Here is a 25,848-nt window from a genome sequence, read left to right on the forward strand (position 1 = left end):
ATGCGTCTTTCCACCTTGCAAGACTCAGCAGTCTCATTCAAAATTTCCGCGGGAATTTTTCTAGTTAATTGTATGACTTCACGAGTTAACCCGCGATTAATCCCAAATTTTATATCTGTTCTAAATGTACAATAAAAAAAAATCTAGGTTTTCATACTCTTGTTAACAAGAGTGTAAAAAAAAAAGTTAAACTAATAGAAATAATTGACGTCTATAATTGACGTCTATAACCGTCAATGGCAGTTAATGAGCTAACATCTGCAAATGTACATTTTAAGCCATTGCGCAACCCCATGCGTACACTAAAGTCCATTGCAGTGAGAGAAGATCACAATGAAAGTTTGATTATACAGAAAATGCAGCTGTGTTTTATCATCCCATCGACGATCTGTCCAAAGAAAAAAAATCAATACGACGTGTCCCTGATGAAGATCAAGAAACACCGAGGCAGATGCTCCGCTAACTTGCGTTGCAAAAATATAATATTGAAAAATTTCCGTCCGTTGAGGACGGCGGCTCTTTTACATGCTGGTTTGAGATGGATGATGCAGTAACAAAATGGAGGGAGGAAGCTGTGCTGGCGTCCTCATCGGAACCCGTGCATGCCAGTCAAAGGTTGAATACCAACAAGTTGTAATATCTCGGCATCGCTAATCATAACAAAAATACTCAAGCAAATCTTATTTCACGCTGAACAGAGCACATTTCACCCAAGTGGATGCTTGCATAACCTGTGATTGGCTGACGAGCAGTCAAGGGTGTATCGCGCGTCAAAGTCAGCTGGGATTGGAGGAAAAACGAATAGTTGCTCACAAATAGACATCAGAAACACAAATCAGTTGAGCCCAGTTCAAGCCATATTCAACTTGTCTGTAAATAAACTGATTTGAAATATATAATGCTTTGAAATAAACTGTCGGTAAAATGTCCCAATTCTCATTTTAATCCGGAAGCTGGATTGTGATGTGGAAGAAATACTCTGACGGACGAAACCTCGTAAAAAAAAAAAAAACAGCTGCAGGTCGAGTGTCGCTCTGACTGAAAGATCAACACCTTCGCTCAGACTTTTCATCTCAAGTCTTTGTGTATTCAAATAGTTGTTAGACTCTTGAGTGGAATTTCAAAGTTTAACCCTGGAGAATCCACGGGGTCAAATTTGGCCCCTATAAATTCTGCTACTCAAATAACAAAGACCTTTTTTTTTTCTTTTTTTTTTACAAATTTAACTTCAAAAGTCCAGAGTGCCACTTCTGACCCCTGGATGGGGCCATCTAGTGGATGAATATTGCACTTACATGAGCTGTGGGTTGTGGTGACAAGATGGCTAAAATGCAACAAATAAAACAAAAAATATATATTATTCAATGTAGCTGTGTATTTGATTGATTATTTTCTTAAATTCTAAATAGTTTACTGACCGTTTTTGTTATTCTGATTTTTCGAAATGATACACCTAAATCCGAAAGGGTCAAATTTCGCCCTAATCCTAAATTAAGGAATAAATTGAAAAAAAAACATTGAAAAAACATATATTTTGGTGTTCAGTGAACTTAAAGCAGTCATTTAATGTATGATTCATAATTTTCCAAAGAAGAAAAGGGTTCTTGGGTTCTCCAGGGTTAAAATAAATTGAATACATAGAGATTTATTCTCGCACAGTTTCAAAAGCACAAAAGTTCCCCTGCAGGAAGAACTCATTTTCCTCAGACAGTATTGTGTATCATCTTATGTACTGTTTACTGCGGACATGGAGATGACCAATGTAGGCGTCCGCTGCCTTTTTTTTTATCCTAGTCTGTTTGTATCTGTTAGCGTCACCAAATCCTAAAGCACCTTGTTTTTAAAAAGAGTTTTACTAGCACACGACACAAAAGTTCATAATACAGATATAGATACAGAGATTTCAAAGAAAAAAGCACTACAGTTGGAACCTTAGACACTCCAAATGTCACGTTATACACCTGTTAACTCTTGCACCTTTACCGGCGTCTACATGTTGAATTCAGAATTTTTTTATTTTATTTTTAATTTTTTTTTATTAAGAGCTCAGTATTGTTCATTCGGTAATTTTACCGATTTGACATGTCATCATCATTGCTCTCTCTTTTTTTTATTTTTTATTTTTTGTATGTGGGTGAGTGTGTGCACGTGCGTGTGTGTGTGCGTGTGAATGTGTACTCATTAGTTCACCTAAAACCTATTTAAAAAATCCCATACCGTTCACCTAAACCGAATACTTCAGAATCCAGCTAGAGTCGTGAGGTTGTCAGGAGACCCGAGGAAGGATCAAAGAAAAGAAAGGAAAAGTGAAATCCAGCACCGACCAGACTTTCAGAATTTTACCAACTTCACAATATGCTGCCTTTTGTCACATTATCCCAATTTACGCAAACTCTCCCAGACTGTTTATGTTCCTCTGGAACATTAAAATGAATTTATGGCTTTTGAGCTACATGCAAGATCATTTGGAGCGTTAACACACCAGGATAGAAAAAAAAACAAACATCACAATGCGCTACCCCTGCATTAAACATTCTTTCGGATTTTCAGCAGCTCGGAGTCTTCTTTTCGAATTATTTGCACTTCAAACTGCAAACAGTCAACAACAGACTCCTCAACAAACAGTCTGTGGTTTTGGGAGTTGTTTATTCACCGCAACATTTAAAGGCATGATGAGATAAGGGGGTAAGCGTGACCTTCAAAAAATAAAGGACAAACAAAGATGCGTAGAATAAACAAGGCGGCGTGCTCAAAGATGCCCTTTGAGGTCTTCTCGCGTTGTCGGCAGCATCACAGGCATCGCTTCATCATTATGTTGCCATAGCAACTATCCACTTTCCTCTCATTGGCAGTAGATTTAGTGCCTAAACCCGATTTTTGCATAGGTTGGAATATAAACATGGCATGAAAGCTGCTTTGCTTGACATGTCAAATATTATTGCGAGTGAGCTTTGAAGGAAAACGCCACACAGACATACTGTAACTATGGCAACCTACGTGATGCCTTCAAGGCCATGCAGAGATGAGAAACGAATGCATGTTTAATGTTTGTTACCCAGAAATCAACACGGCGCCCTTTTCTTGTTGCCCCCGCTCAGATTCCGAGGTGGCGTACAGGAACCGAGATAACAATGTTGTGAGATTTGATTTCACCCTCAACGAGACGCAAGTCCTGCTTAGCAACGCGACCTTTGTAAGTTGCTTAACCCTTTATGGTGTTTTGTATTTTGTTGATGTCCTTCTTTGGCATTTGGTTAAAAAACTTGTTTTGGACTCACCAGGTGTCCTTCAAGGTGGCAAAGTACTCGCTCTCGGCAGACCTTCAATACGCGCTCTTTGCTTATGACGTCAAACAGGTTGGCATTGTCGTCGCGCAGGATCCGACATCTTCATTTTTTTTTTTTGTGCGTCTCTGCATGATTGGAATTGACTTGAATCAAATAGTTTTTTGGTAACATTGTGCTACGCACACACCGGCTGTGAAAATAATCCTGCCACCTGCACGCAACAGATGTGCGCTGATTTTTGAGTGTGTGTGTGTTTGGTTTGTCTTATTTAGATTTCATTTCTTGGTGATACGTTTCACAGTTCGCTCTTTTGTAAGGATGAGGTTTTCTTTTCTCCTCACTCACATGCTGTGGAGGTCCGACAGTAAATTCTAATGATGTCTTGCACCATGTGGGTCACCTTCATGTGTCTGCGTAAGTCGGTGTTTGCTTTGTATGATGGATTTGCCTCTTTTCGCAGATGTACAGATATTCCTACCAGGCTTCCTACATTGTTTACAACATATACACACGGTAGGTTTGTGTGTAATTGTGTGTGCGTGTGCTTTTGCCTGATCTTGCCTTCTGGCGATGGTGTTTCTTCATATTTCGGTGTGCTTTAAGGGAGGTTTGGGAACTAAACCCTCCAGAAGTTTCCAACGCTGTGCTGCAGTATGCGGCGTGGGGGAAACAAGGACAACAACTGGTAAGAATTAAGGGTGTTAGAAAAAAATCGATTCGGCAATATATCGCGATGTTACAGCGCGCAATTCTCGAATCGATTCGATATGCGGCCGAATCGATTTTTAATCATCTTTTTTTTAAATATTCAACAAAAGTCTTGCTTAGGGTTAGGATTCACACATTAAGAATGGAAGAATGTTATATTAATGGAACATTAAGCCTTAATATTTTATTTTAGTGCTGTTCAGACATGACTGCAACCTGTTTGTTAAATGCAGTGGCTCAGTTATAAGCCTGAATTTTCACATAAATAAATAAATTTCCATACAAACTTACAGAGTACATGCACAAGTTTACTGATTAGTATTTTCAAAATTTGAGTAAAAAAAAAAATGCAATAATCAATTTATAGATTGGTATCGGGATTAATCGATATCGAATCGCCTGGTACTAGGCAATTCACACCCTTAGTAAGAATACACCGATACCAATTTTTTTTTTATGGCTTAAGTGTGCAAGTATTTACATTATTATTTATATTTGAGTATTATTACTTGATAATGTCATCTTGCAGGTGTGATACAGGTGTTATATTTGAACCAAATGTTGTTCAAAAAGCTCACTCATTCAAATTGTAACACTTTTCAGAATAACATCTTGCCACATCCCACTGAAGGTTTTCAGAACTCACCATCCTCAATTTTGCAATGTGGCTTTTTTTTAAAAAAAAAAAATCTTGCAGCATTCCCAAGACCTTTTCACAAAATTCTCCCGCGGAATCATCCAATCTCATATAGGTGTCGTTGGAAATGAGACCAATTTTGAAGTTAACCTTCCTCCCCTCTGCTCCCTTCTAAGATGTACGTCTTTGAGAACAACATCTACTACCAGTCGGACGTGAGGAGCAACTCCCTGAGGATCACCTCTTCTGGCATGGATGGTGTCATCTTCAACGGGCTTGCTGACTGGCTTTATGAAGGTGTGAGTCATCGACTACGTTAACCTGTCATTAGTGATCTGAACAACTTGACGAGGAACAACAAGACATCTGTCAGTAAGGTGGGGGCTTTAGGACCCAGATGCGGGAAGGCAGAGCAAGGAGGCAGAGGTGCAGTCCAAAAAGATAATTTTAATATCTAATCAAAAAAAGCTAACTTCAAAATACAAAATAAACTGAACTAACAAAACATGAAGCTAAACATGACAAAACAACTAAGGCGAGACTAACAACATGACATGGATCCTGATCAGGCAAAGAGGTCAGCGTGACGTGGCGAAAGACTTACGACAGTGGCAACAATGAACCGACACAGACAGGGGGGAGACAACCGACTAAATACACCAACACTAATGACATGACAAGACACACCTGGCTGAGGGCACTGATTGGATGACACATGAGGGTAATGGGGAAAGGTGGACACAATCAGGGTTGACACAGACACCACACAAGGAAGGGCAAGTGACCTGAAACGAGAGGAGTCAGACTTTTCACAATAAAACAGGAAATGACACGACAAGGGGGACACACAAGGAAAACAGAGGCTAAACATGACAGGGACTAAACAAGACTGAAAATAAACATGACAACATCCTGTCTGAGAATCGGAGATTTCTTTTATGCAGATATTCAAGTACTATAGTGCGGTACTAATAGTACAGTGCTTGTGTATGATGTGGTTTTTTTTGTGATAAACAAACAAAGTGCAATTTTACTTATTTATCTTCATGTCTGTACTGCTTGGCCAATGACAAGTACGTAGATTGTTACCATGACAACTAGGGATGGAGTTGGGTGCTGCATATTAGTTGGAGCTAGTGCAGACACATACAGTAATTGCTGTATATATATTTTTTTTAATTTGGGGGAGAGCTCAGTATTGTTCATTCGGTAATTTTACCGATTTGACATCATCATCATTGCTCTCCCTTTTTTTATTTATTTTTTTATTTTTTATTTTGTATGTGGGTGTGTATGTGCGTGTGTGCGTGCGTGTGTATTCATTAGTTCACCTAAAACCTATTAAAAAATCCCATACCGTTCACCTAAACCGAACACTTCCAGCCAGAGTCGTGAGGCCGTCAAGAGACCCGAGGAAGGACCAAAGGAAAGTGAAATCCAGCATCGTAATTGCTAATTGATACCGACGATGGTGGCAAAGCACTGCTCCCCCAGTATTAAAATCAAATGGCTTCAATTTCATTTTCTTCATTGGATGTCAGTAAGCCATAAAACGGGTCTTTCACAAACTAGAAATATTGCATAACACGGCTCCATTTCCCAACCATTAATAACGACGACAACAACAAAAAATCCATGAAATAGCGACCATATAGCCTACTGTACTTCTGGACTTAAAATTAATGTAAAAGGAGTCACTAGTGATTTTAAGCCTGTTTTGTGACATTATTCAGAAGTTTTAAAAACATCTACTTTTTAAGTCCAAAAGGCTGGAATTGACATGGTTCTCAAAATTTTGTACACAACCTACAACAACAAAAAAAACAGTGCATATCTAACAAATTTAACAGTTAAATCTGACACATCCAATTACTAGTAACTACAAACACGCATATGATAAGGATGAACGTCCTTAACTCTTTGACTGCCAGACGTTTTCAGAAAAGGGATGCCGTGGGTGCCAGCCGATTTAAGCATTTTTGACTGATCTTTCAAGGTCCACAGAAAATGATGTGTTTGGACTATGGAAACACATATACTACCAAATGAAAGATTGGACTCTCATCTTTCATCAGAAAAAAAAGTTTGTTTCTACCTTATTCCGTTTTTCAGTAATCAACAATAGAAAATGGTTAGTTTCACCTCTGTTTTGAAAAAAAAAGTCTTTTAACGTCTTTGGCACTCCTCCATAGGATTTTACTAAACGTTATTTAACGTTTTTGGCAGTTAAAGAGATAAGAATTCAAAAGTAACTTTTACATTATATGTCCCCTTTAGCAATTCTGATCTATACTGTACTAAAAACATCTAAGGACATCTTTAAAAAAGAGTATCTTAAAGAAACAGTACCACAATAATAAGTGTACGTTTGCCATCAGAGGAGATTCTGCACTCGCATTTGGCCCACTGGTGGTCCCCTGATGGCGAGAAACTGGCTTTCCTCACCATCAACGACACATTGGTACCCAACATGGCTTTGGCCCAGTTCACTGGCAGCACCTACCCTCGAGGACTCCAGTACCCGTATCCCATGGTGAGAGCAAAACACACTGTTAATAATTGAGACTGGATTTTTTTTTTTCTTAAGTGCATAATTAAGTGTTTTTTTTTTGTGGTAATTTTCCTTTATTTATTGCTGATGTTTCAACTATGCATAATACATACACTGCAGAAGCTTACAATAACCTTAAATACATTTTGTTGCTACACTGTAAAGAATTGACTGTAGAATTTAAAGTAAATAACTGGCAAAAAGTTGCTAGCTTATTAGCTCATTCACTGCCATTGACGGCTATAGACGTCAAAAATTCATTTGAACTATTTGTATTAGTTTAACATTTTTTTCCACTTTTGTTAACAAGGGTGTGAAAAGCTTTTTTTATTGAACATTTAGAACAGATATAAAATTTGTGATTAATTGTGAGTTAACTAGTGAAGTCATGCGATTAATTCCATTTAAAATTTTAATCGCCTGATGCTCCTAATTTTTAATACTCTTTTATTTTCTTTTTTTTAAATTGCATCAGGCGATTCATTTTTTTTAAATTGTAATTAATTACATGACTTCAATAATTAACTCACAATTAATCAATAATTTTATGTCTGTTCTAAATGTAAAATCTTTTTGGGGTTTTTTTATACTCTTATTAGCAAAAGTGGAAAAAGTGTTAAACTAATAGAAATAGTTCAAATGAATTTTTGACGTCTATAGCCGTCAATGGCAGTGAATGAGTTAATGTAAAACCTAATTACTGTAAAAATCTAATACAGTACATTTCTGTAAATTTGGTATAATTTATTACTGTATATAAATTGCAGTTAAGTTTTTTTTTTTTTTTTACAATTTATTACTGTATATAAATTACAGTTACTTAGAATACAGTAAGCAACTATAATTGATATGCAGTGGAAAAAAAGTACAGTAATATGCTGTAATAGATTTTTTACAGTAATTAACTGTGATTTTACAATAATTAGCTGGCTACTAAATTCTACAGTCAATTCTATACAGTGTAGAATTTACACTTGGCTACAGTACTTTATTTTCATGTTGATCATGATGGTGTTACTTGAAGTCTTTTTTTTTAGGTGGCACTTTGTGAAAAACAACCACTGATCTCCAGTATTGTTCCACCAGGCTGGCCAGACAAACCCTGCGGTCAAGCTGTCTGTGGTCAATCTCTTCGGGGTGACACACACTGTGGAGCTGCAGCCTCCCAATCAGATACGGTAACGCACGCTTCCACAAAACACAAAAGCCCTCAGTCTCATTGGGCTGCTTTGCTACTCCGCAGGGATTTCTACATCACCATGGTGAAGTGGATCCGTAACACGCACCTCGCCGTGCGCTGGCTCGCTCGGGCCCAGAATGCATCAGTGCTGACAGTGTGCGATGCCGCCGTAGGAGTCTGCCTGGCGGTGCGTGCTTCTCATTCCGCTCACGTTTCCGCTCAGGATTCCATGCCTCACATTAGCCTCTAGTTGACTTCCAGGGGATAGGGGTCTAGATTTGGAAAATGATACTCATACCGGCATCCTTGCTAGCTTTTTATATTTAATAACGATTCAGAGAGCGCTGCGCTCACCACGGTGGTATGTGTTTAACGTGTGCTTTAATGTGGGCTTCAGAGGCATGAGGATACTTCAGACACGTGGATCCCCAGGCAGGTGAGTCCGCAGAATTGCCATTTCCACCTCCTCACATACTTCTAAGGCCATCAAAATGCTTCCCCCAACCACCCCATCCAGAACCAGGAGCCTCTGTTTTCTAAAGACATGAGCAAGTTTTTTCTTGCCGTTCCTGAGAGACAAAGCGGAGGTCAGGGTGAATTCCACCACATCGCCATGTTTACCAAAAAGGTGCGCAGATTCAACAGGACTCCATTTAAAGACAGAATAAATAATAAACTAAGCTGTTGTGTTTGTTTTGTTTTGTTTGTTTTTTAGCTCCAAGGGAACAAGAATGAGATTGAGCGAATAACATCCGGTGCCTGGGAGGTGACACAAATTGTGTCTTACGATGAAAACAAGCAGCTCATGTATGTTTTCTATGTGACTTTATGTCCTAGCGCTAACGTATTTCTCTATAACAGTGACATACAAAGTATGGCCCGGGAGCAATTTTAACCCTGGAGAACCCACGGGGTCAAATTTGGCCCCTATAAATTCTGCTACTCAAATAACAAATTTAACTTCAAAAGTCCAGAGTGCCACTTCTGACCCCTGCGTGGGGCCATCTAGTGGATAAATATTGCACTTACATGAGCCAGAGTGGTGGTGACAAGATGGCTGACAACATGCTGTTTTGTTGAGCTGGAAATCAATCCAAACAAAACTATCTTCTCAGCAAACCATCAGATGGTAAAATTGTGTTTTTTTTTGTTAATCTATTTCATATCATGTTGCAGAATGCCTAGGAGTATGTTTTATATATATATTTTGATAAATTAGCAACTCTGAGCTAATTCAAAAAACAAGGGTTAAAATTGAAAAAACATATATTTTGGTGTTCAGTGAACTTATAGCAGTCATTTAATGTATAATTTATAATTTTCCAAAGAAGAAAAGGGTTCTCCAGGGTTAATACTTTTATTATTTTATTTATTTTTCAGCTTGTGGCATATACTAAAACTAAGAATTGACTCGGCTTGTGCCGACATTTTACTAGATTGCTTTCTACAAGAAGAAATCTCTCACTTCCTGGTTTTCCACCAATCACACGCGCCCATTGGTTGGGACTGTTCAGCGCACCACATTTATGTGGTTAATGTTGTCCTTTGCGCTGGTGTGTTTATTTATTAAAAGGGTTGGAGTGGATGTGAGGTGAGCAGCACGAAAAAATATATATTTACAACTGGTAACATTTCTACAGAATTTATAATGGTTAGTTTAGTGATTGCTGTTTTGGTTTCCAATGTGGAAATGTGTCTCTGTTGCTGCTCAGTACAAAGGGCGGATTCTATTCTAGTGGCAAAAAGGGCTGCCGGCAACACAAAAAGGCTATAAAGATATGGTTGAAACTTTGCTTATGACCAAACTGTCTTGTTGCTGTTGTTGTGTGTATTTATTTTATTTTATTTAAATACAGTGTATCCCAATATTCACTTTCCACTTCCTTCTTTCTGTTCCTTCTTTTTGTTTTGGGTGTAATTCAGACAGATGTGAGGCCCATCAGCATTTGACAGCTTTTGTTTTGCAGTTTTGGTGTGATGCTGATGGCCTCGCTCACGTCTGTTCGAATAATACTTGAAACGAAATAGAAAAGAGGAAGTGGAAAGTGACTTTTGGGACATCCTGTGTACTGCGCGTTGTTGTATATTTGAATAATTATTTTGCATATATTTACTTATACTGATGTAGTGGCTAAATAAGTTAAAGGTCAAGGTCAGTAGTCCTTTCCTCCATTATTTTTTTTTTCTTTCTGTATGTTGCGCTCACAAGTAAAAGTTTGGCCGCCCCTGTTTGTTTATAAGGTGTAAATGAGCTGATGTCCTCCACTCAGATACTTCCTGAGCACAGAAGATTCTGCACAACAGAGGCATTTGTACAGGTAACAACTCGACGCTGATTCCACCTCCTCATTTCAATTCCATTTTGCCTTTGGCTCTTCCTTGCTCCAACATGTGCACGTGTTTTCTTGCAGCGTGTCCACCCTGGGTGCGTTTCCACGGCAATGCCTCACCTGCGGACTGCGTGAGGCGTGCACCTTCTTTGAGGCTAACATCAGCCCTGACGCGGAAGGCGCCATCTTGCATTGCAAAGGCAAATCTCTCAATGTGACCTTGTTTGGTGACCTGTTTTCATGTTCACAAAGACACTTTTACCTTGTTTGCTTTTCTTTTCTTGAGGCGCTCGTAGGTCCGGGAGTTCCATCGGTGCTGCTTCTTAGTTTGGATGAGGTGGAATGTGAGTGTCTTCGTCCAGACTGATAAGTGCTTGCAATACCGGATGCCAATTGTGCAAAGACCTGTATGGACAAAAGTATTTGGACACACCTTTTAATCGATTTATTAATAGTTTATTTAAAATGAGGGCTCACAGTCATGTATTTATTTATTTATTTGGGACAACTGTACTCTAGTGTCTTTCCAGAAAAATGCAGGGACCATTTCAAGTGTCCTTTTATGTCCCAAAACCTTTTCCATACAGTGCATTTTGCATGCTATGATTAACAACTCATTCACTGCCATAAATTCATTAAAAATATACAGTATATATTTAAAAAATCAGATTATTAGAAATTCGGTGCTTCAGGCGGATACATTTTTTAATCGTAATTAATCGCATGACTTCACTAGTTAACTCACGATTAATCACAAATTTTATATCTGTTCTAAATGTACAATAAAAAAATTATAGGTTTTCATACTCTTGTTAACAAAAGTGAAAAAATAAATAAACTAATGGATATAGTTCAAAATAATTTTTTACTTTTATAGCCGTTAAAGGCAGTGAATTAATTAAAAGAAAAGAAAAGATCATTAAAAATTTGGGGCTTCAGGTGGTTAAAATTTTTTATTCTAATTAATCGCATGACTTTACTAGTTAACTCATGATTAATCCAAAATTCTATATTTGTTCTAAATGTACAAGTTTTTTTTTTTTTTTTTACTTTTGTTAACAAAAGTGGGGGGAAATGTTAAACTAATAGAAATATAAAAAATTCAATTTTGACGTTTATAGCCGTCAATGGCAGTGAATGAGTTAAAGAAGAAACTAGAGGTAGATTAATCTTTTCAAGTATCTTTTCTTGTCCATTTATTCTCGTTGTCCCTTATTTGCTTTTTTTTATATGCCCATCTTCCATCAGCCTATTTCATCCTGGAAAACAATCGCCCTCTGTGGTCGCTGCTGTCCACCAAAAGAATGGTTCAGACCCAAATCCACACCATCCATCATAACAACTTTGGTAGGAATGAGATGTGCACGCAAAGGTTGATATGATGATGTGAGAGATGGAGTTACCCACTTGCGCTCTCTCACATATAGAGCTGCCTCTGAAGCTCATCCTTCCTCATGACTTCTCCGAGTCCTTCCTCTATGGCCTTCTGCTCATCATGTGAGGATCGTGTTTGCATTCACTGCACCATCCACTGTGACCTTCCCACTCTCTGATGAGCCACCATAGCTGCAGGCGGCACATCTCTCAAATCAACTTAAAATAACAGGGATGTCTCACATCAGAGCTTTATAATTACTATTGCAGCCGTGCGGCCTTGTGAATATTTTAATTTTAAATCTGCTACAATATGATAGCTATTTTAAGCACATCATGTAGTCATTAGCACTGACTGTAATTTGTTAGTGGCAATGCTGCTAATAGCTTGGCCAGAGGTTACCTTATACTAATCAATCCAGTGTGCAATTAACTCATTCACTCCCAGCCATTTACACTGCAAGCAAACACCTTCACTCCTGGCTGTTTTATTGGATTTTGACAGATTTCGCAAGGCCCACAGAATATACAGAATATTGTGTTCTATTGCTGTAAAAACATTGAACCTTTCTGTTTCCGTTTTGCTGCCATTAGCATTACAATATAGCTAAGTCTCATCTTTATTCACAAATCTATTTAGAAATGTGAGTAATGAGCTTTTTTTTTTCAACATGGCCCCTGGTTGATCTCTTTTGCTCTGCTGCCACCTGCTGGCCGTTTGCGTAATAACGACCATTTCTTCAACCTTTCTTTGCAGTTGAGAGGCTGCATTGAAGCCTTCTGTATGGTCTAGCATAAAAACGTATAAATACGTCTTTGGGACACTTAAACATTTTGGAAGCAAATTAGTTAAAAAAATTCCCTATCAACTCCAGTTTTTTTATTTTTTATGATGATCATGATATTTTTAGCTGTTAGTAGGACGTTGTTTTGTTTTTGCCCGCTAACATTGCTTTCTCCCAATAGCGGCAGCTCTCCTGGTGATCAGGCGGTCACGGAGGAGTTTAGTCTGGACTGGGACAGGGTGCTGGTGGGGTCGGAGCAGGTGATTGTGGCTCGGCTCGACGGTCGAGGTTCAGGGTTCCGGGGTCAAAAGTATGTGAATTGTTTTTAAGTTTGGAGATGTTAGCGTGTACTGTCCAGTAAGATGCACAGCTCATTATAGCTTTCTCCTTGCAGGATGTTGCATCAGCTCTACCACAACATTGGGCAGGTGGACGTTGAGGACCAGAAAGCAGCTCTAGCGTACGTACTCATATCAAGGGGGGGAAATAAAAGGGAAATGTTCAGTGAGTCATTGTGAAGGCATTTAAAGCGTTTTTTTCATCAAATAGATTGTGGTGGGAAGCAATTTGTTTATAAGCTGAATAACTTTTTGAGTTGATTTCCTTATAATCATGAAACAACATCACGATAGACTGACGAGTCTTTTTGTTCCAGGTACTTGGCGAAGCTTCCTTTTATCGATCCAACTAGGGTTGGCGTTTTTGGAGAGGTCTGAACTGTTTAATTCATTGAAAGTCGTTCCATGATCACGTTGATTTGTCACGATGCTTGATCTGAAATCATCTTTCCCTGCAGGACTACGGCGGCTACCTGACGCTGATGCTACTCAAGTCAACTGAGGGGATGATCCGATGCGCTGCCGCTCAGGCTCCTGTTGTTGACTGGACCATGTATGGTGAGTCGGGTCAATTCAGGTCCTCGTCCTCCACATAGAGTTGAATTCGATCACGCAAAAATTCCCATAATTCCCATGTTGATGTGCTTTGAATCTAATACATAACTTGTTTTGTTTTTTCTCCTCCTCCTTATTGGTTGCAGCTTCAGCATTCTCAGAGCGATATTTTGGCTTGCCTTCAACTGAGGAGAACATTTATCAAGTGAGCTGCTTCTAGCTACCAATTTCCATTGTAGTTCATCCCAAAGAGGTTTGAGGTCAGGGTTTTAAAGTTCTTCCGCACCAAACTAATCCGAGCATGCCTTTATGGACCTTGCCTTGTACACTGTCTCCGAAAATGTATCTGACTCGTGGAACACAACTTTCTGTACACATTCTGGGTTGTTGTCTTTAGCTCAAAGGGAAGATGTCCTTTTGACGAGGGGGAATGCAAGCGGAGTAGGCAGAAATACACCACGGCCCACCAAGTGAAGGTCGCAGACAGTTTTTTTTCTAAATGGGTTGCGATGAATTGGGCCAGAGTGCTCTATTTATATGACGGTGGGAAAGGGGGGGGGGTTGCTCTTCAAGTGACATCCAAAGACTGAGGACAGGGTGAATGGACAATAATCAGTGGGATGTCAAACCTGTCTGTGCATTGAAAGGAAGAACAGTGTCTTGAAGCAGCTGTCTACATCCTGATGAAATCCCAGCTGTGCGCTTCGAGATTTTGTTTTCATCCTCCCTGAGCAATGCATCCATGTAAAATGGCTGCTAGTCCGGCAGAGAAAAGCAACAGATGCACCAATTGTGTGGCCATTTCACATTCCACTTCATTTCCAGTCAGGTGGCTGCACGATGCGTTCATTTGTTTGTTTTTACTTTTCATTTTTTCTACTTACCACAATTGATATTTTTAGTGCATTTCCTCTGCTCAAACATCACTTCTAAGCAGGGTTGGGAGGGTTACTTTTAAAATGTAATCCATTACAGTTACCTGCTAAAAAATGTAGTTAGTAACGTAATCCAATTACCATAATATTAAAGTAATGTAACTGGATTACTTTTGGATTACTCCAATATTGAGTATGCAGCCTACAAAAAGCAGCAAAAAAATTTTTTTATTAAAAAGCATGTAGGCTATTGATTGATTGGTTGATTGGTTGATTGATTGATTGATTGAAGACCATATGCTGTTTTCGAACTGTCACTGAAAGCAACCACGCCTCACAGTTTGATAGACAGACAGACAGACAGACAGATAGATAGATAGATAGATAGATAGATAGATAGATGGATGGATAGATGGATAGATAGATAGATAGATAGATAGATAGATGGATAGATAGATAGATGGATAGAGTCGTCCAATGAGGATGACGATGCGTGACATCAACTGCAAAATGAACTTTTATCCCAGTCACAAGTTTAACCGTGTATATTTTGTGTATAATGTTTAAATAGTGAATTGTTGGGAGGAAGATTTGTTTGTAAGGTGTAACTCACATTATGGTTGTAGGCTAGCGGGCTAGCTAGCAAGAAGCTACAGCGCGTAGCATGCCGCTGGACTCTCAGCTCAAACTTTTGCTCCGAGTAAGTTCCAGTGAATAATACCGGTCGCCATTTCCTCCTCCCGTCCGTGAAGCTTTTTCAAACTGCCCGCGTGTGGAGGACACGACTAGTCAGTTCGTTCGTTCCCACCTCCCCGACATGTAGCAACGGTCCCACTCGCGCTCTCTCGCACTCTGTCCTTCTCTCTCTCTCTGTCGCCCTCTTTCGTACTCTCTCTCATCGTAGAAATTGTAATCCCTCGAAGTAATACCCATTTTTAATAAATGTACCTGTAATCTGATTACGTTTTTTCCTGTAATGGAATAGAGTTACATTTTTTTTGCAATCTGATTACGTAACGGCGGTACATGTATTCCGTTACTGCCCAAGCCTGCTTCTAAGGCACCATGTCCTTCTTTCCTCCACCAGTGCATAAGATATTCACAATTGTGTTCGATGGTTTAATTGATTCAACGAAGATGGTAATAAAAGCTCTGTGCTTTTAATGAATTAAAGTTTGTTTTTCATTGGAACAGATGTCCCAAGTTCTCCCAGACCTGAAAGGCCTGCAGGGAGGAACTCTGTTCCTTGCCCATGGGACTGCTGACGGTAGACTCGCACATACACACGCGTACATTTCCATTACCCAGCTATGAACAGCAGTGGATGTAAACATTTGTGCTCTTCTCCTCAGCAAATGTTCACTTTCAGCACTCAGCGGAGCTCATCAAGCACTTGATCAGGGTGGGAGCCAACTACACCATGCAGGTAGCACATGTGGCAGGAATGACAGCAAAGAGTTTCACAAAAACGATTTATTTATTTATTGCTTTCTGGGACAGATCTACCCCGATGAAGGCCACTTCCTGTCGAGACGCAGCCAGATTCAGCTGAGGCACTCTTTGATTGGTTATTTCACAGGTTGCCTGTTGGACGCGTCGTCGTTACTGGACCGGCAAGCGGAAGATGAGTGAGGAGCTCCACAGAAGAATAGTGTGTGTGTTTTATACTCTTAGCACAATATTTGATGGACAAGTAAATGCGGATTTAGAACAGGGGTGTCCAAACTATCCTCCAAGAGCAGCATACAGATAAACTGAAGGGGGTGGGGGCCACTCAAGCAGTCTTCAACCTTAATTTATTAAACATGTTAAAACCGAAAAAGCATTTATAGCCCCACTTTTTCAACATCCACACTTTTTTTTTTAAAAGCATTGCAACCCATGTTGAGTTTTAGTAGTTGAGAGCTGAATGAATGACATTTGGACACCCCTGGTTTAGAAGATAAATAAAAAAAAATAATAGCCCTCATGTAGAATTTCCGCCATCAGATCCTGTTTTTAGCACCTGAAAAGTGTTGTTCAAAACTGTAATGCTGTCTGCATAGTGTGTGACCAAAACTGGTCAATGATGTTGATGGCGTGAAGCCACCACGACTGTGCTCTTAAGAGTTGACTGTGTGGTTGAAAGTGGTCGGCTCAGTGTTCAGAATGTGAATTTTGTTAAATGTGTTATGTTAACTCATTCGCTGCCATTGACGCCTATAGACGTAAAAAATTCATTTGAACTATTTCTATTAGTTTAACATTTTTTTCCCACTTTTGTTAACAAGTGTATGAAAACCTAGAAAAAAAATATTGTACATTTAGAACAGATGTAAAATTTGTGATATATACTATTGAAGTCATGCTATTAATTTTAATCGCCTGACGTCCCTAAATTTTAATAATCTTAAAAAAAAAAGTCTAGATTTTCATACTTTTGTTAAAAAAAAGTGTGGGAAAAATGTAAAACTAATAGAAATAGTTCAAATTAAATTTTGACATTTATAGGCGTCAATGGCAGTGAATGAGTTAAGAGTTTTTTTATTTTTAATTTTAATTTTAAAGTGCTCTATAAATAAAGTTGAGTTGAGTCCGTGCCAAAATGGCTCGCTGCATGAAAATTGTATTTGAATCCAATTTTTTTCACTTTTGTTAACAAGAGTATGAAAACATAGATTTTTTTAATTTTACATTTAGAACAGATACAAAAAAATTATTAATCGATTGATTACAATTAAAAAATGTAATCGTCTGACACCCCTAATTTTTAATAATCTTTTCTTTTTAATTAGGGGTATCAGGCGATTATTTTTTTTAAATTGTAATTAATCACAAGACTTCACTAGTTAAGTCAAGATTAATCACGATCTGTTCTAAATGTACAATAAATGTTTTTCTAGGTTTTCATACGCATGTTAACAAAAGTGGAAAAAAATGTGAAACTGATAGAAATAGTTCAAATGAATTTTTGACGTCTATAGCCGTCAATGGCAGTGAATGAGTTAAACACACTTAGTGTTAGGGTTTACATTTTTTGTGAACGTGGAACTACTATATTTATTTTTAGAGTTACTGTGTTCATGTTTTTATGTTCATGTCACATTGCTGATTGCCCTTTAACAGATTATCATGTGTGTAACAAGATTTTATCCTTTAAAACTATTATTTTCTATCAGGATAAACTTCAGTAAATTTACAGTTTTGTTGGTCGTTTCCGGAGAGATGCAGACAGGCAAAAGCTATTGTGCTCTAGCAAAGATTAAAGAGGAATTTTCTTGTTGTGCTAAACAATTTATTAAGAGGATCCATATATAAATAAACAAAATCAAGATACAGTGAAACAACAGAAACTGTTGAGCTAAAAATATGTGGCTCTCAATACTCAAAGTGTATCATTTGTGTTGTGGAAATAATATTTTTATGTTCATTTTGAAATAGCAAATTAGGCACACAATGTAAAAATTCCTATACTGGTATCGCACTTGCTGTAAATAAATTCATGTAAAAATGTTGAAGGTTTTCTGTGGAACGTACCACTTAAACACACGCACACACAAAAGACAACAATTTGGGCTCCAACAGTGTGACTGTACAGGGGGTTGTCATGACAACCACTTTGGTATCATTTCTCAAGACATATTTACACTTACGTTTTCCAATTCAAGAATGAGAAACTTATCCCCGGATCTAACATTTACCTTTCGCGTCGTCCTTCGTGACCTTTAGAAATCAACCATCTGTGCAGCCTTGGTTGCCTCAAACCAATTACGAAGCCTGCTTGAAGGTCTCCTCCTGTGCGCAAGCACAGAAAAAAACAGCACCAAGCATCTTTAGTTTTATGTATTATGAGTTTGGTCTGAGGTTTTTCCCTCGTCGCTGCATCATACCTCATTGTGTTCATCCCAAAAGACAGGTGCCATATTATTATTTCTTTAATGTTGAGCTGGAAACTATCCCAGCTGTTTTTGGATGAGATTTGCAGTTTGTCAATTTACATTAAGTGTTAACGTATTCTTCTTACCAGAGACTTTTAAAATGTTTTTCATGATTTCTAACCTGTACCTCACTGTGAAGATTGCACACTAACAGACTTGCTGAAAAAGCAACAGAAGCAAATGTAAACCATTTTATTTGAAAAGAAGGCACAAACATGTTCTTTCCTGCAAAGGAGAGTCAACTCTCAAGAAAAGCAAACATGACGGAACTGAGCTCTTACATACTTGACACTAGTATTAACTTTAGTGTTTATTAGTTGACACAACATACCAGCCATTAAAATGTGTGATATCACCAATGAAGCTGCTCAGTCCACAAGTTGTTCCTTCTCTAAAACTCCTCCCCTTCGTCTTCGTCTTGATCCACAGAGTCGACGCCCACCTCCTCGTAGTCTTTCTCCAGGGCGGCCATGTCCTCTCTGGCCTCGGAGAACTCCCCCTCCTCCATCCCCTCGCCGACGTACCAGTGCACGAAGGCTCTCTTGGCGTACATCAGGTCAAACTTGTGGTCCAGTCGGGCCCAGGCCTCGGCGATGGCCGTGGTGTTGCTCAGCATGCACACGGCCCTCTGGACCTTGGCCAGGTCTCCTCCTGGAACCACGGTGGGGGGCTGGTAGTTGATGCCCACCTTGAAGCCGGTGGGACACCAGTCGACAAACTGGATGGAGCGCTTGGTTTTGATGTTGCCGATAGCCACGTTGACATCTTTGGGCACGACGTCGCCGCGGTACAGCAGGCAGCACGCCATGTACTTGCCGTGCCGGGGGTCGCATTTCACCATCTGATTGGCCGGCTCGAAGCAGGAGCTGGTGATCTCCGCCACGGTCAGCTGCTCGTGGTACGCCTTTTCTGCCGAGATGACGGGGGCGTAGGTCGCCAGAGGGAAGTGGATGCGCGGGTAGGGCACCAGGTTGGTCTGAAACTCGGTCAGGTCCACGTTCAGGGCTCCGTCGAAGCGCAGCGAGGCGGTGATGGAGGAGACGATCTGACTGATGAGTCGGTTCAGGTTGGTGTACGACGGACGGTCGATGTCCAGGTTCCGGCGGCAGATATCGTAGATGGCCTCGTTGTCTACCATGAAGGCGCAGTCGGAGTGCTCCAGGGTGGTGTGCGTTGTCAGGATGGAGTTATACGGCTCCACCACGGCAGTCGACACCTGAGGCGCGGGGTAGATGGCGAACTCCAGCTTGGACTTCTTGCCAAAGTCCACTGAGAGACGCTCCATCAGCAGAGAAGTGAAGCCAGAGCCGGTTCCGCCTCCAAAGGAGTGGAACACCAGGAAACCTTGGAGGCCAGTGCACTGGTCAGACTGAAAGAGAACCACACATTTTCATCACGTATTTATTCATGTTTTTGTTTTCTCTCTCTATGGGTGACAAGTTATTGAAAACAGAAACAAAATGTGTGACTCTGGAGTGCCTGTCTACCTATCAAGTGTGAAAAATCTTGCGTGAGTTTCCAAAAATGTGTCTGTGATGAACGTGATGCTCTGAATTTTTGAGTGTCAAATTCATTTATTAAACCCTGGAGAACCCACGGGGTCAAATTTGGCCCCTATAAAATTCTGCTACTCAAATAACAAAGACCTTTTTTTCTTTATTTTTTTTCCACAAATTTAACTTCAAAAGTCCAGAGTGCCACTTCTGACCCCTGCATGGGGCCATCTAGTGGATGAATATTGCACTTACATGAGCCAGGGTGGTGGTGACAAGATGGCTGGCAACATGCTGTTTTGTTGAGCTGGAAATCAATCCAAACAAAACCATCTTCTCAGCAAACCATCAGATGGTAAAATTGTGGGTTTTTTTGTTAATCTATTTCATACCATGTAGCAGAATGCCTAGGAGTATGTTATATATATATATATTTTGATAAATTAGCAACTCTGAGCTAGTTCAAAAAACAAGGGTTAAAATTGAAAAAACATATTTTGGTGTTCAGTGAACTTATAGCAGTCATTTAATGTACAGTATAATTCATAATTTTCCAAAGAAGAAAAGGGTTCTCCAGGGTTAAGATACCCAGAGTGATAATTTGGTCAATCTATCAATTACCTTATAGGCCGGATTGAATATGTGCTGTTCTGGGCCCATACATTGAATTCCCCCGTCATGTGGATTCATTTTGAAATCAGTACCGGTAAATTAAGTTCATTAGTGATATTTAAATCCATTATTGCCTTCCCGTAAAACTGTACTAATAACACAGACAGGCAGTTACAAGTGATACTTATTGTGACGGCAGCAAAGTATGATGGGAAAACCTGTTGCTGTGTGGCGATCGTAAATTAGCGTCAGTCCTCCAAGTACTGCTGCAGAAGTGGTATGAACAGGCGTTTTAAAAGAAAGAGCGCTAACAGAATGCTAGATGCCTAAATTTAACTGATAAATTTGCCTTGTTAAGCGTCTTATCCCATGTTGTGTACACTTGCCTTTTTGTCCATTTTAATGGCTTTTGTTTCCTCATACAACTAAAATAATCACGTGATCTTGTAAGCAGACTCAATTCTAATTTTTGAATACAACAACTCAACCACATATTGCGCTTTCACAACAGCTACTGCAATATGGATATTGTTGGAGGGATTGGTAAGATATCCAAGATGGATAAAATGGTAAAAATGTATATATTTCTTAAAATGTTGTGAACTTAAGTGGGCTGGAATGAGCCACGAAACTCCAGGGCTAAAAATGAGTCCCACTCTGGCCCTGTAAGAAATCTGGGAACTGCTGAACAAAATATGGCACACAGTAGGCTACTTTGCAAAACAAATATAATATTTGTTTTACTACCCACATCCCCTACCAATGTCATGACAGAAATGGCAGGACACCATCAAGGGCTTTGATAAGGGTTATGACTCAATGGTGTTTGTTGGAAATGTATTCATGATTTTTGTTACGGGTGAAATCAACCCCCAACACTAATCAGCTAAAGGGCTATTGACATAGCCACCCAGTTTGGAGAAAATCGGACAGAAATTGCAGCACATCTGCGACTTTTACGTGCATGACCTTTTTGGGATATTTGTGAAAAAAAAAAACAGGAAAATGACAAAAGTCTATTTGCAAATGCTTTTTGCCTCATCTCACCAGCTTGCGGATCCTGTTCAGTACAGAGTCAATGTGCTCCTTTCCAACGGTGTAGTGACCACGGGCGTAGTTGTTGGCGGCATCCTCCTTCCCAGAGATGAGCTGCTCAGGGTGGAAGAGTTGACGATATGTACCTGTGCGCACCTCATCTGCAAGAATAAAGTGAATCCGGGGAAAAAAGTAGGTCAATAAAGAGACACTGAAATGAGTTTACTCCGCAGGGTGTCCGGCCGGGCGGGCACTCCCTCGGAGATAGGGTACGGAATTCGAATCGCTCGGAGCTGCTGCTTTTCTGCATCTCATTCACTGCCATTGACGGCTACAGACGTAAAACAGTCATTTGAACTATTTCTATTAGTTAAAAAAAAATAAATCCACTTTTGTTAACAAGAGTGTGAAAACCTAGATTTTTTTTATTGAACATTTAGAACAGATATAAAATTTGTGATTAATTGCGAGTTAACTAGTGAAGTCATGCGATTAATTCCATTAAAAATTTGAATCGCCTGATGCCCCTAATTTTTAATAATCTTTTTTTTTTAATTGCATCAGGCGATTATTTTTTTTAAAATTGTAATTAATCACATGACTTCAATAATTAACTCACAATTAATCAATAATTCTATATCTGTTCTAAATGTTGTTGTTTTTTAGTTTTTTTAACAAAAATGGAAAAAGTGTTAAACTAATAGAAATAGTTAAAACTTCAATTATTTTACACAAGTACTAGGTATGCCACAAGCTGGCTTTAACTTCTTTCATGTTTTTTTTTTTCTTTTCAAGATACTACGAACTCAAGTATTGCTTTCACACAAGACTGATAGTCCAACTTACCAATGACGGTGGGCTCCAGGTCGACAAAGATGGCTCGGGGCACGTACTTGCCCGTGCCGGTCTCACTAAAAAAGGTGGTGAAGGAATCATCGGAGCTGCCTGCCGGCTTGGTGGTGGACATGTGGCCGTCTGGCTGGATGCCGTGCTCCAAGCAATACAGCTCCCAGCAGGTGTTGCCCATCTGGACGCCAGCCTGACCAACATGGATGGAGATACACTCGCGCTGCAGGGGACGAAGGACAGTAGACTCTTAATTAAGACAGGCACAAGTTTCATTTTCTTCCAACTCATCCAGAGCAAGCAAGCAGGAAGTAGAGTGGACCTGACCTACAAAAGCGAGTGGTGATGGTGATAAGCACATACAAGCTAAATTGGGGCCTATGCTTCCACACCCTGCTCAAAAATTTTGATTTTTTTTCTTTTCTTTTTTGAAAGACAGGGCAGGGGAGGAAGAGGGAGGTGTGAGCACACCGTGTTAAAACAAGTCAAGTCTCATCATTTGGGAGTAGTCTGGCCTGAAGCAGTTCAACTACAACAGCTCAGAATTGTTGAGATCAAAAAAATCCTCAACTGTAGTATTTTCAATGTAACAGTGGAATGTAAGCACCTCTTTGTCAACAAGGATTGCTTTTAACAACAACAAAATTGAAAATGTTTTGGCTTGTGACTTCATTCAGAGAGGGAGGGGACATGACTCACAGAAATGTTTGTGTTGTTGTGAAATTCCTGTCTCTCTCGCCCTCTACAGATAGTCAGGCCTTAAACATGTCCACAATGAATCTCATTGAGTTTTTCCATTGACGCAACAAGGGGAGTAACAGCGTCACTGGCTGCCTGGTGTACATCCATAATTTTCAGACCACCACAGAATCAATGGCAGAAGATTTTGTTTTGTAGATCCTAGCCTTTACCTTTGACCCCTCTCTTGTCCTCCCAATAGGGGCTTTTACATGGAGGCAGCAGCCAGCTAAAGCTATTTTGAGGTATTCACTCTGCAGCTGCACCGCATATGGATGCCATTATTATCAACAAAAGCTACCCTCTCTCTGAAATGACCAACTGCGAAAATATTATGAATACTAAACATGTAGAATACAACCTGAATAGAGTAGAAGAGTTTAAATGTCACTGTACGTCTGTGTAAAAATGACTCATGAAACGGTTCAACAAACCATTAAAAACGGCATTAGCCCTTAAACAGGGATGTGATTTGACCAAAGTGAAATTATCTGAAAATTTAGCCGGGGGTCTGGGGGCCGCTGGCACCCAGCTAGGTCCAGGTATGCTTTTTAAGTACTTTCAATGCACTCACATGACAAAGAAATAGACAAAACAACAGCATAAATTTTCAATGTATATTGAACTATCCCATTTAAAATGGCAGTTTTAGTCAACTCAAAATCAGTCACATTCAAAAACATTGGACTGCCTTTGCTTTTAAAAACTATCACTGAGAATATCATCATATCTAACTAATGTGATTACTAAGTTAACACATAAATAATGTTGAAGAGTTCAAATTTCATGAACAAATAATTGTATCATGACCAAATGAAAAGTAACTCATATTAGAGCATACCACAAATGTCTTTGTTATAGCAGAAGATGTTATCTGTCGGAGTCATGTGCATACACAATGAACTACAAAAAAAAAAAATAAATAAATAAATCGGAATTTTTTTTTTTGGGAGGGAGATAAAAAAAAGCGGAATTCCGCGAATTAGCGGAAAAATCACATCCCTGCTTAAAATACGGTGCAGTGGCAACATTAGCAAGGTCAGACTTTGGTCAGTTTGTTTATCGAAATTTTTATTCAACTTATCCTTTGCGTATTCTGAAAATGGCCTAATGTCTCATTGTTTCCATAACCGCCTGACGTTTACGATTCCAACCCATGAGGGTGATTATCAGCTTCTTGCGTCTCACCCTCGCTGGAAGAAAAAAAAAAAACTTTTGAAGTAGTAGTCACAACATGCGTGTTGACCTAAATTCAAAGTAGTCGCTCTTCACGCCACCCACCAACATTTCCTGCATGTCGTGTCCTGAATGCTTCAGCAGGAAGTGTCACCAGATCAAAAGTTGCACCAATCATCAGTCAACAAGCTGTAAATGTTACAACACACCCTGAATCCCGCCTAAAGTTGAGGTCGGTGCCCTGCCCAACTCATAGTGAACTTGTGTCTCTTTTGGGCCTAAATCCTGATCCACCATTTTACCACATTTACTTGCAAATTAAAATAAAGCCAGTAAGCCAGGTTTATCACATTTGTGGCAAACAACACGAATAGAATTTATGGAGGTCTGTTTCGAAAGCACATCAGCATTCCTAGGCGGCAAGGCGAGCACGTAAAGCCCTCCCGACAGGCCTCAAGCCCCCATATGGAAAGTGTTAACCTTCACCGAAGCCACAGTCACGTGCCTGTAGCGCCTTTCTACCGCTGTGCTTCCTGCCGTTTTTGCTTCACACGCATACTTCTATTTTGTGGGTGAGCTGATGTGGCACTTTCGAGCCAATAAGAAGAAGAAAAAAAACTCACTCGCAAGAGCGCTTCACAAGTTCACAACACCAAACGCTGATAATAGTAACAATAAACACAAACTCACCATTCTGTCGTTTACAATGTCCTTTTTTTTGCAAAAAGTTTAAGCCGGATGATCCTCACAGTGTACCTATAATGAGATCGCTGTGAGTGAAGTTCCATCAGTGTGTCGCACTCATATACTTTTATAACTGACACAGGGGGAGGAGGCAAAGGTGGAGCCTGCAGTAGCAGTAACATTTCCACCCAGTTTGGCCTCCACGCGGAGAGCACACTTCCTGGATTTCCTTTTCAGACCAAGAGCAAAGTGGCTGCATGTGTTGATTCATTTACTCACCGCTATATTCACTTAGAAACCTTTGACTCTTAACAGTATAACAGTAACTATATACCTTCATAAAACCTGCCAAGTCAGAATTGGAGGAAAATTCGGGCACCAACATTTTTGAAAAACAGATTTGGAAAAAAAGAAAACAGGTTATAAACCATACAGCAGGTCACAAAAGTCACTATACATTCACTTCCCTTTTCTTTTTTGTTACAGGTATCAGTCAGACAAATGTGAAGCATTTAAGCATTTAACAGTTTAAGCTTTACAATTATGGTAAACATCATTCGTTCAAAGCTGCAAGCTTTGTTGTGTGATTGTATTGGGCCTGTCAAATAAACTAATAAATGAACCCTTAGAGCAGGTGTTTTCCGCAAAACCAGGGAATGTCTATTTGGAATGATGCAATGGAACTCAATATTAACAAAAACTTGATTCAGTGGATGCTTTGGAAAAT

The 25,848-nt window shown here is 39.6% G+C and overlaps 2 protein-coding genes across 6 annotated transcripts in view; one reads left to right on the forward strand and one right to left on the reverse strand.

Annotated features, from left to right (window-relative positions):
* LOC144055290 (inactive dipeptidyl peptidase 10-like) overlaps positions 1–18,117 on the forward strand; it is a 30,932-nt gene extending 12,815 nt beyond the window's left edge. For 3 of the 5 annotated variants that reach the window (XM_077571144.1, XM_077571157.1, XM_077571151.1), the window contains exons 4-26: positions 3,099–3,193; positions 3,282–3,356; positions 3,748–3,800; positions 3,891–3,972; positions 4,809–4,929; positions 7,011–7,165; positions 8,270–8,361; positions 8,427–8,550; positions 8,761–8,799; positions 8,881–8,991; positions 9,079–9,170; positions 10,634–10,681; positions 10,775–11,037; positions 11,942–12,040; positions 12,121–12,190; positions 13,034–13,162; positions 13,247–13,312; positions 13,508–13,562; positions 13,649–13,748; positions 13,892–13,950; positions 15,815–15,887; positions 15,973–16,046; positions 16,121–18,117. In XM_077571144.1, coding sequence (XP_077427270.1) covers positions 3,099–3,193; positions 3,282–3,356; positions 3,748–3,800; positions 3,891–3,972; positions 4,809–4,929; positions 7,011–7,165; positions 8,270–8,361; positions 8,427–8,550; positions 8,761–8,799; positions 8,881–8,991; positions 9,079–9,170; positions 10,634–10,681; positions 10,775–11,037; positions 11,942–12,040; positions 12,121–12,190; positions 13,034–13,162; positions 13,247–13,312; positions 13,508–13,562; positions 13,649–13,748; positions 13,892–13,950; positions 15,815–15,887; positions 15,973–16,046; positions 16,121–16,252 — 2,207 coding nt within the window. In that variant the 3' untranslated portion in view covers positions 16,253–18,117. The remainder of the gene's footprint in view (positions 1–3,098; positions 3,194–3,281; positions 3,357–3,747; positions 3,801–3,890; positions 3,973–4,808; positions 4,930–7,010; positions 7,166–8,269; positions 8,362–8,426; positions 8,551–8,760; positions 8,800–8,880; positions 8,992–9,078; positions 9,171–10,633; positions 10,682–10,774; positions 11,038–11,941; positions 12,041–12,120; positions 12,191–13,033; positions 13,163–13,246; positions 13,313–13,507; positions 13,563–13,648; positions 13,749–13,891; positions 13,951–15,814; positions 15,888–15,972; positions 16,047–16,120) is intronic. The other 2 variants (XM_077571166.1, XM_077571177.1) reach the window with 1 other exon arrangement.
* A 597-nt stretch (positions 18,118–18,714) lies between these two features.
* Positions 18,715–25,297, reverse strand: LOC144055313 (tubulin alpha chain-like). The gene is made up of 4 exons (XM_077571190.1): positions 25,128–25,297; positions 22,524–22,746; positions 21,690–21,838; positions 18,715–19,906 (listed from the first exon to the last, which is right to left on the reverse strand). The coding sequence occupies exons 1-4, from the start codon at positions 25,128–25,130 to the stop codon at positions 18,929–18,931; spliced, it is 1,353 nt and encodes a 450-aa protein (XP_077427316.1). The 5' UTR covers positions 25,131–25,297; the 3' UTR covers positions 18,715–18,928.
* Between the last annotated feature and the right edge of the window lie 551 nt (positions 25,298–25,848).

The sequence above is a fragment of the Vanacampus margaritifer genome, chromosome 1 (genome assembly GCF_051991255.1).
Source record: "Vanacampus margaritifer isolate UIUO_Vmar chromosome 1, RoL_Vmar_1.0, whole genome shotgun sequence".
Classification (NCBI taxonomy): domain Eukaryota; kingdom Metazoa; phylum Chordata; class Actinopteri; order Syngnathiformes; family Syngnathidae; genus Vanacampus; species Vanacampus margaritifer.